The sequence below is a fragment of the Bombina bombina genome, chromosome 1 (assembly GCF_027579735.1).
Source record: "Bombina bombina isolate aBomBom1 chromosome 1, aBomBom1.pri, whole genome shotgun sequence".
NCBI lineage: Eukaryota > Metazoa > Chordata > Amphibia > Anura > Bombinatoridae > Bombina > Bombina bombina.
In genome coordinates this window covers 42,047,670-42,065,417 of record NC_069499.1, presented here as the reverse complement: position 1 = coordinate 42,065,417, position 17,748 = coordinate 42,047,670, and the positions used below count along the sequence as shown (strand labels likewise).

Sequence of the window (17,748 nt, the reverse complement as noted above, 5' to 3'; positions counted from 1 at the left end):
GAAGAACTTTTCTACCAAAAACTGCTTCAGAAGAAGAAAATACATCAAAATGGTAGAATATAGTAAAAGTATGCAAAGAGGACCAAGTTGCTGCTTTGCAGATCTGGTCAACCGAAGCTTCATTCCTAAACGCCCAGGAAGTAGATACTGACCTAGTAGAATGAGCTGTAATTCTCTGAGGCGGAATTTTACCCGACTCAACATAGGCAAGATGAATTAAAGATTTCAACCAAGATGCCAAAGAAATGGCAGAAGCTTTCTGGCCTTTCCTAGAACCGGAAAAGATAACAAATAGACTAGAAGTCTTACGGAAAGATTTCGTAGCTTCAACATAATATTTCAAAGCTCTAACAACATCCAAAGAATGCAATGATTTCTCCTTAGAATTCTTAGGATTAGGACATAATGAAGGAACCACAATTTCTCTACTAATGTTGTTGGAATTCACAACTTTAGGTAAAAATTCAAAAGAAGTTCGCAACACCGCCTTATCCTGATGAAAAATCAGAAAAGGAGACTCACACGAAAGAGCAGATAATTCAGAAACTCTTCTAGCAGAAGAGATGGCCAAAAGGAACAAAACTTTCCAAGAAAGTAATTTAATGTCCAATGAATGCATAGGTTCAAACGGAGGAGCTTGAAGAGCTCCCAGAACCAAATTCAAACTCCAAGGAGGAGAAATTGACTTAATGACAGGTTTTATACGAACCAAAGCTTGTACAAAACAATGAATATCAGGAAGAATAGCAATTTTTCTGTGAAAAAGAACAGAAAGAGCGGAGATTTGTCCTTTCAAAGAACTTGCGGACAAACCCTTATCTAAACCATCCTGAAGAAACTGTAAAATTCTCGGTATTCTAAAAGAATGCCAAGAAAAATGATGAGAAAGACACCAAGAAATATAAGTCTTCCAGACTCTATAATATATCTCTCGAGATACAGATTTACGAGCCTGTAACATAGTATTAATCACGGAGTCAGAGAAACCTCTATGACCAAGAATCAAGCGTTCAATCTCCATACCTTTAAATTTAAGGATTTCAGATCCGGATGGAAAAAAGGACCTTGTGACAGAAGGTCTGGTCTTAACGGAAGAGTCCATGGTTGGCAAGATGCCATCCGGACAAGATCCGCATACCAAAACCTGTGAGGCCATGCCGGAGCTATTAGCAGAACAAACGAGCATTCCCTCAGAATCTTGGAGATTACTCTTGGAAGAAGAACTAGAGGCGGAAAGATATAGGCAGGATGATACTTCCAAGGAAGTGATAATGCATCCACTGCCTCCGCCTGAGGATCCCGGGATCTGGACAGATACCTGGGAAGTTTCTTGTTTAGATGAGAGGCCATCAGATCTATCTCTGGGAGCCCCCACATTTGAACAATCTGAAGAAATACCTCTGGGTGAAGAGACCATTCGCCCGGATGCAACGTTTGGCGACTGAGATAATCCGCTTCCCAATTGTCTACACCTGGGATATGAACCGCAGAGATTAGACAGGAGCTGGACTCCGCCCAAACCAAAATTCGAGATACTTCTTTCATAGCCAGAGGACTGTGAGTCCCTCCTTGATGATTGATGTATGCCACAGTTGTGACATTGTCTGTCTGAAAACAAATGAACGATTCTCTCTTCAGAAGAGGCCAAAACTGAAGAGCTCTGAAAACTGCACGGAGTTCCAAGATATTGATCGGTAATCTCACCTCCTGAGATTCCCAAACTCCTTGTGCCGTCAGAGACCCCCACACAGCTCCCCAACCTGTGAGACTTGCATCTGTTGAAATTACAGTCCAGGTCGGAAGAACAAAAGAAGCCCCCTGAATTAAACGAAGGTGATCTGTCCACCACGTTAGAGAGTGCCGAACAATCGGTTTTAAAGATATTAATTGATATATCTTCGTGTAATCCCTGCACCATTGGTTCAGCATACAGAGCTGAAGAGGTCGCATGTGAAAACGAGCAAAGGGGATCGCGTCCGATGCAGCAGTCATAAGACCTAGAATTTCCATGCATAAGGCTACCGAAGGGAATGATTGAGACTGAAGGTTTCGACAGGCTGTAATCAATTTTAGACGTTTCTTGTCTGTTAAAGACAGAGTCATGGACACTGAATCTATCTGGAAACCCAGAAAGGTTACCCTTGTTTGAGGAATCAAAGAACTTTTTGGTAAATTGATCCTCCAACCATGATCTTGAAGAAACAACACAAGTCGATTCGTATGAGACTCTGCTAAATGTAAAGACTGAGCAAGTACCAAGATATCGTCCAAATAAGGAAATACCACAATACCCTGTTCTCTGATTACAGACAGAAGGGCACCGAGAATCTTTGTGAAAATTCTTGGAGCTGTAGCAAGGCCAAACGGTAGAGCCACAAATTGGTAATGCTTGTCCAGAAAAGAGAATCTCAGGAACTGATAATGATCTGGATGAATCGGAATATGCAGATATGCATCCTGTAAATCTATTGTGGACATATAATTCCCTTGCTGAACAAAAGGCAAGATAGTCCTTACAGTTACCATCTTGAACGTTGGTATCCTTACATAACGATTCAATAATTTTAGATCCAGAACTGGTCTGAAGGAATTCTCCTTCTTTGGTACAATGAAGAGATTTGAATAAAACCCCATCCCCTGTTCCGGAACTGGAACTGGCATAATTACTCCAGCCAACTCTAGATCTGAAACACAATTCAGAAATGCTTGAGCTTTCACTGGATTTACTGGGACATGGGAAAGAAAAAATCTCTTTGCAGGAGGTCTCATCTTGAAACCAATTCTGTACCCTTCTGAAACAATGTTCTGAATCCAAAGATTGTGAACAGAATTGATCCAAATTTCTTTGAAAAAACGTAACCTGCCCCCTACCAGCTGAACTGGAATGAGGGCCGTACCTTCATGTGAACTTAGAAGCAGGCTTTGCCTTTCTAGCAGGCTTGGATTTATTCCAGACTGGAGATGGTTTCCAAACTGAAACTGCTCCTGAGGACGAAGGATCAGGCTTTTGTTCTTTGTTGAAACGAAAGGAACGAAAACGATTGTTAGCCCTGTTTTTACCTTTAGACTTTTTATCCTGTGGTAAAAAAGTTCCTTTCCCACCAGTAACAGTTGAAATAATAGAATCCAACTGAGAACCAAATAATTTGTTTCCCTGGAAAGAAATGGAAAGTAGAGTTGATTTAGAAGCCATATCAGCATTCCAGGTCTTAAGCCATAAAGCTCTTCTGGCTAAGATAGCCAGAGACATAAACCTAACATCAACTCTAATAATATCAAAAATGGCATCACAGATGAAATTATTAGCATGCTGGAGAAGAATAATAATATCATGAGAATCACGATTTGTTACTTGTTGCGCTAGAGTTTCCAACCAAAAAGTTGAAGCTGCAGCAACATCAGCCAATGATATAGCAGGTCTAAGAAGATTACCTGAACATAGATAAGCTTTTCTTAGAAAAGATTCAATTTTTCTATCTAAAGGATCCTTAAACGAGGTACCATCTGACGTAGGAATGGTAGTACGTTTAGCAAGGGTAGAAATAGCCCCATCAACTTTAGGGATTTTGTCCCAAAATTCTAACCTGTCAGGCGGAACAGGATATAATTGCTTAAAACGTTTAGAAGGAGTAAATGAATTACCCAATTTATCCCATTCCTTAGAAATTACAGCAGAAATAGCATTAGGAACAGGAAAGACTTCTGGAATAACAGCAGGAGCTTTAAAAACCTTATCCAAACGTATAGAATTAGTATCAAGAGGACTAGAATCCTCTATTTCTAAAGCAATTAGTACTTCTTTAAGTAAAGAGCGAATAAATTCCATCTTAAATAAATATGAAGATTTATCAGCATCAATCTCTGAGATAGAATCCTCTGAACCAGAAGAGTCCAAAGAATCAGAATGATGGTGTTCATTTAAAAATTCATCTGTAGAGAGAGAAGATTTAAAAGACTTTTTACGTTTACTAGAAGGAGAAATAACAGACAAAGCCTTCTTTATGGATTCAGAAACAAAATCTCTTATGTTATCAGGAACATTCTGCACCTTAGATGTTGAGGGAACTGCAACAGGCAATGGTACATCACTAAAGGAAATATTATCTGCTTTAACAAGTTTGTCATGACAATTATTACAAACAACAGCTGGAGGAATAGCTACCAAAAGTTTACAGCAGATACACTTAGCTTTGGTAGATCCAGCAGGCAGTGGTTTTCCTGTAGTATCTTCTGGCTCAGATGCAACGTGAGACATCTTGCAATATGTAAGAGAAAAAACAACATATAAAGCAAAATAGATCAAATTCCTTATAAGACAGTTTCAGGAATGGGAAAAAAATGCCAAACATCAAGCTTCTAGCAACCAGAAGCAAATGAAAAATGAGACTGAAATAATGTGGAGACAAAAATGACGCCCATATTTTTTGGCGCCAAATAAGACGCCCACATTATTTGGCGCCTAAATGCTTTTGGCGCCAAAAATGACGCCACATCCGGAACGCCGACATCTTTGGCGCAAAATAACGTCAAAAATGACGCAACTTCCGGCGACACGTATGACGCCGGAAACGGAAATGAATTTTTGCGCCAAAAAAGTCCGCGCCAAGAATGACGCAATAAAATGAAGCATTATCAGCCCCCGCGAGCCTAACAGCCCACAGGGAAAAAAGTCAAATTTTTTGAGGTAAGAAAAAATATGATAATTTAAAGCATAATCCCAAATATGAAACTGACTGTCTGGAAATAAGGAAAGTTGAACATTCTGAGTCAAGGCAAATAAATGTTTGAATACATATATTTAGAACTTTATAAATAAAGTGCCCAACCATAGCTTAGAGTGTCACAGAAAATAAGACTTACTTACCCCAGGACACTCATCTACATGTTTGTAGAAAGCCAAACCAGTACTGAAACGAGAATCAGTAGAGGAAATGGTAAATATAAGAGTATATCGTCGATCTGAAAAGGGAGGTAAGAGATGAATCTCTACGACCGATAACAGAGAACCTTATGAAATAGACCCCGTAGAAGGAGATCACTGCATTCAATAGGCAATACTCTCTTCACATCCCTCTGACATTCACTGCACGCTGAGAGGAAAACCGGGCTCCAACTTGCTGCGGAGCGCATATCAACGTAGAATCTAGCACAAACTTACTTCACCACCTCCCTTGGAGGCAAAGTTTGTAAAACTGATTTGTGGGTGTGGTGAGGGGTGTATTTGTAGGCATTTTGAGGTTTGGGAAACTTTGCCCCTCCTGGTAGGAATGTATATCCCATACGTCACTAGCTCATGGACTCTTGTTAATTACATGAAAGAAAGGAAAACATTTCAATAATATCCTGATATTATAGCTGCTGCTTCAAAAACAGCTTCCCACCTGAACAGGGGATAACCAGTTGTCTATTTAAATTCTAAAGCACAAACGGAGTGCAATGCTATAATAAAAGTATCACCTAAATAGAAATGGGAGGACATACAGAGTGAATTTTTCCAATTTTATAACGTTCTCAGGAACACAATTAATACAATAATTTGACAAACCACAACCAATACTGAATATAGCTAAACAACATTGGATTATTCCTCCGCCTGTTATGTTACCAGAAGTTAAGCAGTCTATATGCTACTGCATTTAGAGTAAGTTCGTTATATAGAGGTTAAAAACCTTTCAGTACCCAGCACCCAATAAATATATTACCAAGGGCATATTTACTATTTCCTAGTCTTGCAACAATATTTATCTTAATGTATTAATACAAGATCCTAGTAACCTTTAGTGTGTATTTACTTTGGTCTGATCACACAACTGCAGGACAGTTCAGAGCATTACACCTAGGTTTAATACTCTGATACTACAATACCCAATAGGGACATTTCAATCCGTGGTTCTCTAAATACTAGTATTATCACTCATCCTCTCGATATAAGAAGATTACCTAAAAATAGGGGGTACGATATCTTTGCAATTAATATAATTTCAGAATTTATGGGCATATCCTGAATCTATATCTATATATAATTGCATATACCTTACCCCATTCTTGAGTGTATATCACTTGGAGAGCATACCACTTATTGGTCGCATTCTCCTATCTTCACACTGGTTGGAATTTTAAAATACCTCACCCCCCCTTTTTTTATTTGAAGAAATTAATAAAAGTTAAGTTTTAATTTGCCTTTCTTGGGCCTTCTACCTAGGTATTCATGGCCATTTACCCTTTATTTGCTGTTGATTGCTAAATATGTACATTCTCTCAATTGCTGCTTGCAATTGATTATTCCAGTTTGCTTCTTCTAATGTACAGCACCTAAGTCCCCACTCATACATTTTTTGAGATTTCTCACACCTATGAGAACAGGATATATAGTGGGACACAGCAACCGTAGTGCCGTTGTCTTTTCTCTTTCTGTTTCTCATAATTGAGCTTGTGTAGTGCTCTGAAAAAACATTTCTGTATACAGAGACAATCGCAAGTAAAGTGCACAAAAATAGAGAAGCAGCCAATATAAATAATGTGCATTATAATACTTTTGTGTTCATTTATTCGATGCCTGTGTCTAATCACTCATTTAACCCCTTAGGAGCATCTGCCATACATGACAAGGCAGCAGTCACTAAGCCAGTTAACCCCTTCAGGACCTTATGTTTTATGCCGTCCTAACCTCACTGGGTTTTAAAGCCCTTAGGACGGCATAGAACTTTATCGCCATTTGGCTGTACTGAAGCCAAAGGCGCTTCCTGAATGGAATCGGGGGGGCTGGACTCTTTTTTTTTTTTTTTCTCTCTTTCTCTTTTTTTCTCTTTTTCTCTTTTTTTTTTTTTTCTTTTTCTTTCAAACACTACACCACCTCAGAGAGTAAGCCGTGACTTGATATGACACAAATTGAGCCTTTCTGGGCTTGAATACTGGTGCACATGATGCCTTTTCTAATGGAAGTTTATGCAAACATGCTTTTTACTTAAAATTTAAATGCACCCATAAACACTTCAGTTTTAAAGTGATGGTAAACTTTCCCCTTTCTGTAAACAGATCCAGAATGTTAGTGGCAAGGTAAAATCAAGTAATTAATGATTAATAAAATAGTAGGGACAATTGAGCATAATGTGTGTGTGGTGTAAATTCAGCCATCTCCTTCCTTTTACTGAATGTTTTTTGTTCATGTTTCAGGGATACTGGGGCTGCTCTATTGGTAAAGCTAAACAGGCAGCCAAGACCGAAATCGAGAAGCTTCAGGTGAGTGCAGTGAAAATCCTATTATATTATACAGGCACCTGCTACACAGCACATCAGGGGTTAATCTGTCAGTTGCACAATAGACTATACCAGTTAAATGCTCTTTATTTCCCCTTATAGGACAAGGCTGCAGATGAGCTCTGTACTTGTGTAAATCAACTTGATCAGGTCCAGAAAGTGCTATCAATAAGTTAGCGGAATAGTAATGTTTCTTCAGTACAGTGCGCGGTGTCAAGGGCAGCACATATTAATAAATCAGCGGTCCATGATCTTAAGATATTAGTTTTACTTACATTTGTATCATGCTGTGTGTTTCTATAGTCACTAGATACATACATTATCTATCAATTTTTTTTAAATTTTTTTTCTTATGCTATATACAGGGAGTGCAGAATTATTAGGCAAGTTGTATTTTTGAGGATTAATTTTATTATTGAACAACAACCATGTTCTCAATGAACCCAAAAAACTCATTAATATCAAAGCTGAATATTTTTGGAAGTAGTTTTTAGTTTGTTTTTAGTTTTAGCTATTTTAGGGGCATATCTGTGTGTGCAGGTGACTATTACTGTGCATAATTATTAGGCAACTTAACAAAAAACAAATATATACCCATTTCAATTATTTATTTTTACCAGTGAAACCAATATAACATCTCAACATTCACAAATATACATTTCTGACATTCAAAAACAAAACAAAAACAAATCAGTGACCAATATAGCCACCTTTCTTTGCAAGGACACTCAAAAGCCTGCCATCCATGGATTCTGTCAGTGTTTTGATCTGTTCACCATCAACATTGCGTGCAGCAGCAACCACAGCCTCCCAGACACTGTTCAGAGAGGTGTTCTGTTTTCCCTCCTTGTAAATCTCACATTTGATGATGGACCACAGGTTCTCAATGGGGTTCAGATCAGGTGAACAAGGAGGCCATGTCATTAGATTTTCTTCTTTTATACCCTTTCTTGCCAGCCACGCTGTGGAGTACTTGGACGCGTGTGATGGAGCATTGTCCTGCATGAAAATCAGGTTTTTCTTGAAGGATGCAGACTTCTTCCTGTACCACTGCTTGAAGAAGGTGTCTTCCAGAAACTGGCAGTAGGACTGGGAGTTGAGCTTGACTCCATCCTCAACCCGAAAAGGCCCCACAAGCTCATCTTTGATGATACCAGCCCAAACCAGTACTCTACCTCCACCTTGCTGGCGTCTGAATCGGACTGGAGCTCTCTGCCCTTTACCAATCCAGCCACGGGCCCATCCATCTGGCCCATCAAGACTCACTCTCATTTCATCAGTCCATAAAACCTTAGAAAAATCAGTCTTGAGATATTTCTTGGCCCAGTCTTGACGTTTCAGCTTGTGTGTCTTGTTCAGTGGTGGTCGTCTTTCAGCCTTTCTTACCTTGGCCATGTCTCTGAGTATTGCACACCTTGTGCTTTTGGGCACTCCAGTGATGTTGCAGCTCTGAAATATGGCCAAACTGGTGGCAAGTGGCATCTTGGCAGCTGCACGCTTGACTTTTCTCAGTTCATGGGCAGTTATTTTGCGCCTTGGTTTTTCCACACGCTTCTTGCGACCCTGTTGACTATTTTGAATGAAACGCTTGATTGTTCGATGATCACGCTTCAGAAGCTTTGCAATTTTAAGAGTGCTGCATCCCTCTGCAAGATATCTCACTATTTTTGACTTTTCTGAGCCTGTCAAGTCCTTCTTTTGACCCATTTTGCCAAAGGAAAGGAAGTTGCCTAATAATTATGCACACCTGATATAGGGTGTTGATGTCATTAGACCACACCCCTTCTCATTACAGAGATGCACATCACCTAATATGCTTAATTGGTAGTAGGCTTTCGAGCCTATACAGCTTGGAGTAAGACAACATGCATAAAGAGGATGATGTGGTCAAAATACTCATTTGCCTAATAATTCTGCACTCCCTGTATATATATATATTAATCCCTATGGCACATGTAAACTTCTTATGTATTAAAAGAGAAAATAGTTTACCGTTTTAAACTGTAAAGAGCTGTTCTACAATGTTTATAACACACAGGCTTATATTTCCATAGAAACAAGAGGTGTTAACTGGAATTCCAGTCGAGATGCATCGGGGTAAAATGGTAGATTGATAAATGAACACATCTCAGTTGATTTTACCTCTGTGGACAAGCGGCTCAGCCTATTGCTGAGCCTTTTAGGGGTTGACTTGGGTCCAGAAGTGATTTGCCAATGAATGGGGACACAAAGTGAAATGCGCATAAGTATATAAAGTTACTGCAGTTGCTCTGTCAGCATGTTTTTATAGCTATATAGTCTAACTCGCCAGAACTAGTACCAGTCTGAAACATTCTTAACCAGTAAGTGAGCGCATTCTGCAGCAGGCACAGGGTGTAGTCGCTTCATGTGCAGTAGATGGAAAGTTACCGTGTACCCAGTGACGCTACAGGTTACATGTTAAATGCTCAGGCTGCAGTGCACTGCTGTACATTTACAAAAACCTGTGTTTCCGTTTGTACTGTTTCTATCTCTGCACTGTAACTTGTGATTGAGAGAGAAGTTAGATTTAAAGCCATAAGACCGGTTGTGACTATTCCCATCCGTTTGCCAGGAACTATGGGTAATATTGCTTAATAAATGCTTCTATACATAATGCGCAAACAAAAGGTAGTAACTGTATTTAAAGCTATTGTCCATGCCAGTTACACACGTTTATTATCTGTGCACCCAGTGCCCGTCCCTTATTACATTTCAGTCAGTACTTTGCATATTTATTTTTCTGCCATAGATGAAAGACATGACCTGCCGGGAAGTGGTCAAAGAGGTGGCGAAAATGTAAGTATGAGACTGGCGGTTACCGTAAATATTTTAGTAAGTGCTGTTTGTTTAAGGTTGTAATTTATTATTTTCTCACTAGAATCTACATCGTACATGATGAAGTAAAGGACAAATCTTTTGAGCTGGAGCTGAGCTGGGTTGGAAAAAGTAAGGATCTTTACTCCTCGTTTCCTGAATATTTTAACCTTTTTACATTTTTTAAAGATCTCTTCTTGAAATGTTTTGCTTTAGAATAATACTGGGTAGCAGTTTCCTCATATTACAGTCAGCTGCATATTACTCTCATACATTCTCACATAGACCTAACTAAGCACAGGCTATTTGTATCATGATTAACTCCACAACCTAATGACCGCAAAGGCAACCGCTTATAGTGCTGGGCTCCCAGAAGGTCAGATTAGCAGTGCTAGTTACACAGCTGGGTCATGCCCCTAGCATTGCTAACTGGGTCAGTGGCCGCTTCCACTCTGGACCAGCAGTTCTCTGCGGCTCAGAAGGATATTTTAACTGTGTTTAACCCTTTTGTAGGGATGAAGTTCAGGGGTGCCCTAATGGTAGTCTCCCTATGTTCTGGAGTCACTTAACAAAGCACACTTTTGTGTGATGTAGACACAGATATGGATGTTTGTACGGCTTCCTCTATGCCAGTTACGTTTATGAACATAAAGCCTTCTTGTGTAGCGTTTATAGACTCATTCTACTTACATCCCTGCTGCTGATATGGATGATTACACCTTCCGTGCTTATTGCTATTTTTTTTGCAAGGCACAATCGGTGCAATCAGTGCAGCTAGTTTTGGTTTGGGTGCGTGAGGGGAGATCCCCTTTGTGTGGATATATTTTATTTGGTTTGCATGTCTCATGTTCCTCTGGAAAATGTTAATATTTATTATTTTTTTTATTACATAAAACCAGACTTTGGAATCCTTGCATTTCAAGTTTATACGGTCGTGTTTCTTTTCTAATGTTTTAACGTTTTTTGATAGTTCCTTGTTAGAGCTAGTGGTTTGTTATTTACATGAAATCTCGGCAGTAAAAAGGATTTTATGACTGGTAGTAACATTTTGTTTTATTGAAGACAACTGATTTTTCTATACATGGGACAAAATACTAATGTAGTAACTGAAAAATGTAAACCGCCAGCACCTTCTGTGATGTAAAATGACACCGGTAGGAAGTTTATCAACTTAAAGGGACATTAAACCCAATTTTTTTCTTTCATGATTCAGATAGAGAATACCATTTTAAACAATTTTCTAAATTACTTATATTATCTAATTTGCTGCATTCTCTTGATATTCTTTCCTGAAAAGCATAGCTAGATAGGCTCGGTGGCTTCCGATTGGTGGCTGCACATATTTGCCTCATGTGATTGGCTCACCCATGTGTATTGTTATTTCTTAAACAAAGAATGTCTAAAGAATAAAGCAAATTAGATAATAGAAGTAAAATGGAATGTTGTTTAAAATTGTATTCTCTGTCTGAATCATGAAAGAATTTTTTTTTTTTTTAATGTCCATTTAACTCAAAAGATTGACAGTTGGAGAATTGAAGATCAGCTCACCTAGAGTGTATATAGACAGTTATTGGTTATATTTTCAGTGTGTTTTTGGTGCAGATTAGGGCAGCAATTTCAAACAACTTTAATCATCAAAATTGCTTTGTTCCTTTGCTATTCTTGAAAGCTAAACCTAGGTAGGCTAAGATCTTGTAGGCACCCCTTCTCTCAGTGCGTTTTGACAGTTTTTCCCAGCTAGACAGTGCTAGTTCATGTGTCATATAGATAACATTGTGCTCACTCCTGTGGCATTATTTATGAGTCAGCACTGATTGGCTAACATGCAAGTCTGTCAAAAGAACTGAGATAAGGGGACAGTCTGCAGAGGCTTAGATACAAGGTAATCAGAGGTAAAAAGTATATTAATATAACAGTATTGGTTGTGCAAAAATGGGGAAAATGCAATAAAGGGATTATCTATCTTTTTAAGCAATAACAATTCTGGAGTAGACTTTCCCTTTAAACTTATTTTTCCAGCAAAGAGGACTTTGGCAAATAGATCTCTCAGAATAACTTTTTTTTTATTTTTTTTATTTTTTTAAATTATTATTATTTTGTTGTAAAAATGTCACTGTAACCCAATTTCTTCACTTATTAAAAGTGACTTTTTTAAATGGCTGCCTCTACAAACTGCATTGAGTATATTTTCTTGTCTTATAGGGGAACCTGCCGTCAGGGAATAGAAGCCCTGTAGGGATATTTGCAGCTATGAATTTAATTTCTCTCATTATTCAGATCGGGCACCGGTTTTTAAAGCTGTTCTCAGGCCTCCCTAGCAGGCCACAGTTAGAGCATATCTGATTTAGAGCACGGGAGAAATAATCAGCTGAATAGTTACCATGGTTATTGTATCTGCTCTCATCCAAGGTAATCCAGAAACCTGGCCTGCTGGGAGGCCGTAGGACATAAAACTTTCTAATTTACTTTGATTATCTCATTTGCTTTGTTCTCTTGGTATCCTGTGAAGTAAAGCATACCTAGGTAGGCTCAAGCTGATTGGTAGCTGCTGATTGGTAGCTGCACATATATTCCTCTTTTCGTTGGTTTACCAATGCTTTCAGCTAGCTCCCAGTAGTGATTTGCTGCTGCTTCAAATAAAGATACCAAGACAATGAAGCACAATTGATAATAGAAGTAAATTGGAAAACTGTTTATGCTCTATCTAAATCATGGGTTTGGGTTTCATGTTCCTTTAACGTTTGTGCCCTGACCCCAGGGAAAAAACAGAGGGTGGTTTTGTGCTGAGCAGCAGCCACTGTAGCCATCAGTAGGAAGCTAAAGGGTTAAATAAAACTGGTCAATAAAATGAGGTGTTCTTCTCCTTAATGTGGCTGTGGCAGCTCCGTTAGGTGAAGGCAACAGCAGTGGTATCAAGTGTTAACTTGTTGCAGCTCTCTGGCAGCCGAGGGGTTATATCTGGTAATTGGCTAATCCTAACCCTTAGGTAGTCATATTGTTTTCACTTAATATTAATTGTCTGTGCTTTTTAATAGTAACTAACGGAAAACATGAAGTTGTTCCCAAAGATGTCCGGGAAGAAGCAGAAAAATATGCAAAGGTAATGATTAAACCCCTCTGTTGTACACAGCGCTGGCAGCTGCTGATATAATAATGTATTCTGTGCGTAAGAACCACAGCTTCCCATTCATATTGGCTCTGGTACAATTAAAGGCAGTGTAGGGGTAATTTGCACACATACTGCAGTGTCTGTAGATATAGAATAAAGTCTCCTAAATCAGTTTGTGATCCCTTGTTCCCTCACCTGTAACAAACATCTAAAGTCATTAAAGAGGACATAATGGCTGTGATAAACCAGATGTTTCTTAAATGTCCTGTATTAATATACAAACATATAATTCCATGACCCTGACTTTACATGATCTGCTGTTGCACCCTTCACAATGTGACCCGCATCTTAGAAAGGGGCCGATCTCTCACTCTCTCTTGTCCAACAATCTGATGGCTATGTTGTTAGTACGTGCGGTCGCACTAACAGCATCTGATGGGTTGTGACGTGCAGGCATTGTTGGAGAGCATGCCCGGTGTGTATTTTTGATCAGACAGCTGACGGAATGTGGGGGTTTAATTTCGAGCTTAAAGGGATACTTTGAGATCTTAATACTTGTTTAATTATGCAACATAAAAACTTTGCATTACACTTTTTGTTCCCTTTTCCTGTAATTTAATGAAACCCCCACTTTTTTTTTTCTTTCATGATTCAGATAGAACATGTCATTTTATTCATCATTCCAATTTGCTTGATTCTCTTGGTATCCTTTGTTGAAAATACCTTGCTAGACTCAGGAGCAGCAATGCATTACTGGGAGCTAGCTGCTGATTGGTGGCTGCTCTTCTTTGCCTCTTTTCATTGGCTTACTCAATGTGTTGTACTAGCTCCCAGTAGTACATTGCTGCTCCTTAAACAAACGATAGAGAACAAAGTAAATGGGAAAGATGTTTAATATTGTATCCTGTACCTGAATCATGAAACAAATGTTTTGGGTTTCATGTCCCTTTAATTGTGAAAATAACTAATTCCTCTCTCCCTTTTGTAAAACAGGAATCTTTAGAAGAAGAAGATGATTCGGATGATGACAACATGTAACATTTCATAGCTTCAGCTGTACGAGAATTTTTTTTTTTTTGTATATAAATTTACAGCACTGGACAGATTGTGTCAAACTGTTTCTGGAAAGGTTTTGTTATTTGCTCATCTTTTTATCACACAAGTAAAAAACAAGCTAATGTGCCTTTTTAGTTTGGTTTTCTTTTCATGTGTAACAATTTCACATTACACCTACATTAATTTGCATATAAACCGGTTTGTTCAAATATTTAAAGGGACAGTCTAGTCAAAATTAAAATTACATGCCCTATCTGAATCATGAAAGTTTAAACAACTTAATAATTTGTTACACATTTTCAACCTCTCCCTCATCTCTGAAACATGCACTGGTCACACCTATCCTCAAAAAAATCTTCCCTTGATCCAACCTCCCCATCCAACTACCGCCCTATTACCCTCCTCCCTCTTGCCTCAAAGTTTCTTTAAAAGCTCGAATTTGCACGCCTATCCCATTTCCTTACATTACACTCCCTCCTTGACCCACTGCAATCTGGATTTCATCCCCATCACTCCACAGACAGCAATCGTTAAAGTTACCAACGACCTACTTACAGCAAAATCAAAAGGCCACTTCTCTCTGCTTATCCTCCTTGATCTGTCCGCAGCCTTTGATACTGTTGACCACCCTCTTTTGCTCTAAACCCTCCAATCCTTCGGCATTTCTGACACAGCCCTCTCGTGGCTCTCTTCCTACCTGTCAAACCGTACCTTTAGTGTAGCCTTCTCTGGGGCCTCCTCTGCCCCGTCACCACTTTCTGTTGGAGTACCGCAAGGCTCTGTCCTCGGTCCCCTTCTCTTCGCAATCTACATGTCATCACTAGGTTCCCTAATAAAGTCCCACAGTTTCAAATATTATTTGTATGCCAACGACAGCCAATCTACTTCTCTGCACCAGACCCATCTCCTTCCTTGCTAACCCGTGTCACTAACTGTCTTTCTAAGAAAAGGAAAGTGTGGAGTGATATGTAGATAGGACTCAACTAGCTTCCCCAAATCTGATATGCTCCCAATATCAGATGTATAGAAATGTGCGAATAGGGGTGGGTGTGGGGAGCGCTCTAAAAGAGCTGTGAGTATAAACTATGATTTGAAGTGTGTACACACTTCAAATCATAGTTTATACTCACAGCTCTTTTAGAGCGCTCCCCACACCCACCCCTATTCGCACTAACTGTCTTTCTCACATCTCTTCCTGGATCTCCTCTCACTACCTCAAGCTAAATCCCTCCAAAACTAAGTTCTTTATTTTCCCCCCTTCTTCCAAAATCTCCACCCCCAATCTCTCTCTAACTGTTGAACTCCATCATTACCCCTACCCCGCATGCCCGATGTCTTGGGGGTCACACTTGACTCAGATCTTTCTTTCACTCCTCACATTCAGTCCTTGGCTAAAGCCTGCCGCTTCCACCTTAAAAACATCGCTAAAATTAGACATTTACTTACACACGACACAACTAAGATTTTAATCCACTCTCTCTTTCTTTCCCACCTCGATTACTGCATCTCTGTCCTCTCTGGTCTCCTCACCTGCCGCCTAGCTCCTTTACAATCCATAATGAATGCCTCTGCCAGACTCCTCTTCCTTACACGTCGCTCTTCATCTCCTGCACCTCTCCCTTCACTGGCTTCCTCTTGCCCCTAGGATTAAACACAAAATCCTCACTCTGACATACAAAGCCCTCAACTGCACTGCTCCCCCCCTATATCTCAGACCTTGTCTCCAGATACTCTCCCTCCCGTCCCCATGCTCATGACCTCCTCTTTTGTTACTTCATCACACTCCCATTTACAGGACTTCTCCAGACTGGCTCCAATCTTGTGGAACTCTCTGCCTCGCTCCACAAGACTCTCCCCTAGTTTTGAAAGCTTCAAGCGCTCCCTAAAGACTCTACTGTTCATGGATGCAAAGAACCTACACTAACCTTTATTTATACCAGTTCCTCTCCTCCATTGCTATCCCCTGAACCCCCTGTTAAGCCTAAGAGTCCAGCTGTTTGTAGATTACCTTCTTAAGAGCTGACTACAACAGTGCGATTCTTGGCAGGGCCCTCTACCCGTTTGATCCCTATAAAAATTTTGTTGTACTCCGCCTTTGTTTATAGCGCTGCGGAAGATAATAATAATTGACTTATAAATCAAATTTGCTTTGTTCTCTTGGTATTCTTAGTTGAAAGCTAAACCTAGGTAGGCTCTGTGACGAACCAAGGTTATCCAACCCTGCGCCAGTCACTTATTTGGCACAGAAAGGGTTTTCAGCCCCCTTTTCTGTCATCTATAGGTCACAATCTAGCCACACCAGGCAAGCTTGTGATTCAGTTTAGTGGGTGCAAGAGTTAATTCGCACCCCCTTAATCTGTACTAGACGTAAGAGAAATGCCCAACACTCCCTTTCCAATGCCACCCACAATAAACTATAAATCCTATAGCTCAGATGCTGCCACAACTTAAAATTTATTAAAGGGAAAATCTTAAGGAAAACCCCAGACTTTACACATTAACAATTTTCTGCTAACAATTTAGCAGAAAATAACCTAAATTATACAGTTCTAATATTCCAGTCTCTTTCAGTAACGTGGTTCAATTATTAGACAAAGGCCAAACTTAATAAAGGAATTATTTATTATGCCAAAAATATTATGCACAATGCATTATTAATAAAAAGTTGTTACAAATAAAATTACACACGCAAACAGTATTTTAAAATAAAAAGGAGAAAAACAGAATTGAATACTTTCCTAGTCTTCAAGATCTGCGCCAGGGGCTGGCATGGAAAAGATGGCTCCTTACTTCTGTACAGCAGCTCCCCTTGTAAGAATGACAATCTTATTGTTAAAAAATAAGATTCTTAAACCCTACTTTTCAGAGATCAGGTTGCTTAACCACACCCTCCTGGGCGGGCTAAGAAACCCCCCTGTCTTTACAACCTTCAATAGACTAATTTCTTGCCTGAAATTATACAATCCAGTATCATTTCTGCTAGGTAAGAAATTTCTATATTTACATGTCTAGAACCTTTTAGGTTTATTGAGAGACTTGGTTTGATACCAAATATGCCATAGGTTGTCATATTTACCTGTCATTAAGGTTATAACACTTTTAACCCACATATGTACATAATATACCAATGTCCTGCCAGTGACCTGGTCAGTTTTTGTAATGAAGGGCTTGTTTTGCATCAGGCATTCTATTGACAGCTTAAGCCATAAACTTTATCCTGTGTATCTCTGTGACTAAGAGTTTCAGTGACTTTATGACCCAATGCATACACACTAACATTTGGTGGCTATTTAGGGGGTTCTGGCACTTCAAAGAAAATACAAACACAATTCTTCTTGAAAACAAATAACTGTTTTGAGTGCCAGCTACACAAAGTTAACTCCTTAGCAGCTGAATCCTGAGATATTTGTGACACCTCCCCCAATAAGATACGCAAAAGGGGGTGGCTACGAGCCACTCCCGATGCGTATCAAAAGGAGCTTCCCCTTGCG

The 17,748-nt window shown here is 39.4% G+C and overlaps 1 protein-coding gene across 1 annotated transcript in view; it reads left to right on the top strand.

The window, feature by feature from the left end:
* PSMA3 (proteasome 20S subunit alpha 3) overlaps positions 1-14,384 on the top strand; it is a 45,779-nt gene extending 31,395 nt beyond the window's left edge. Inside the window, exons 7-11 of the mRNA XM_053697319.1 lie at positions 7,174-7,239; positions 10,028-10,074; positions 10,157-10,224; positions 13,128-13,192; positions 14,195-14,384. Coding sequence (XP_053553294.1) covers positions 7,174-7,239; positions 10,028-10,074; positions 10,157-10,224; positions 13,128-13,192; positions 14,195-14,239 — 291 coding nt within the window. The 3' untranslated portion in view covers positions 14,240-14,384. The remainder of the gene's footprint in view (positions 1-7,173; positions 7,240-10,027; positions 10,075-10,156; positions 10,225-13,127; positions 13,193-14,194) is intronic.
* Positions 14,385-17,748: the final 3,364 nt, after the last annotated feature.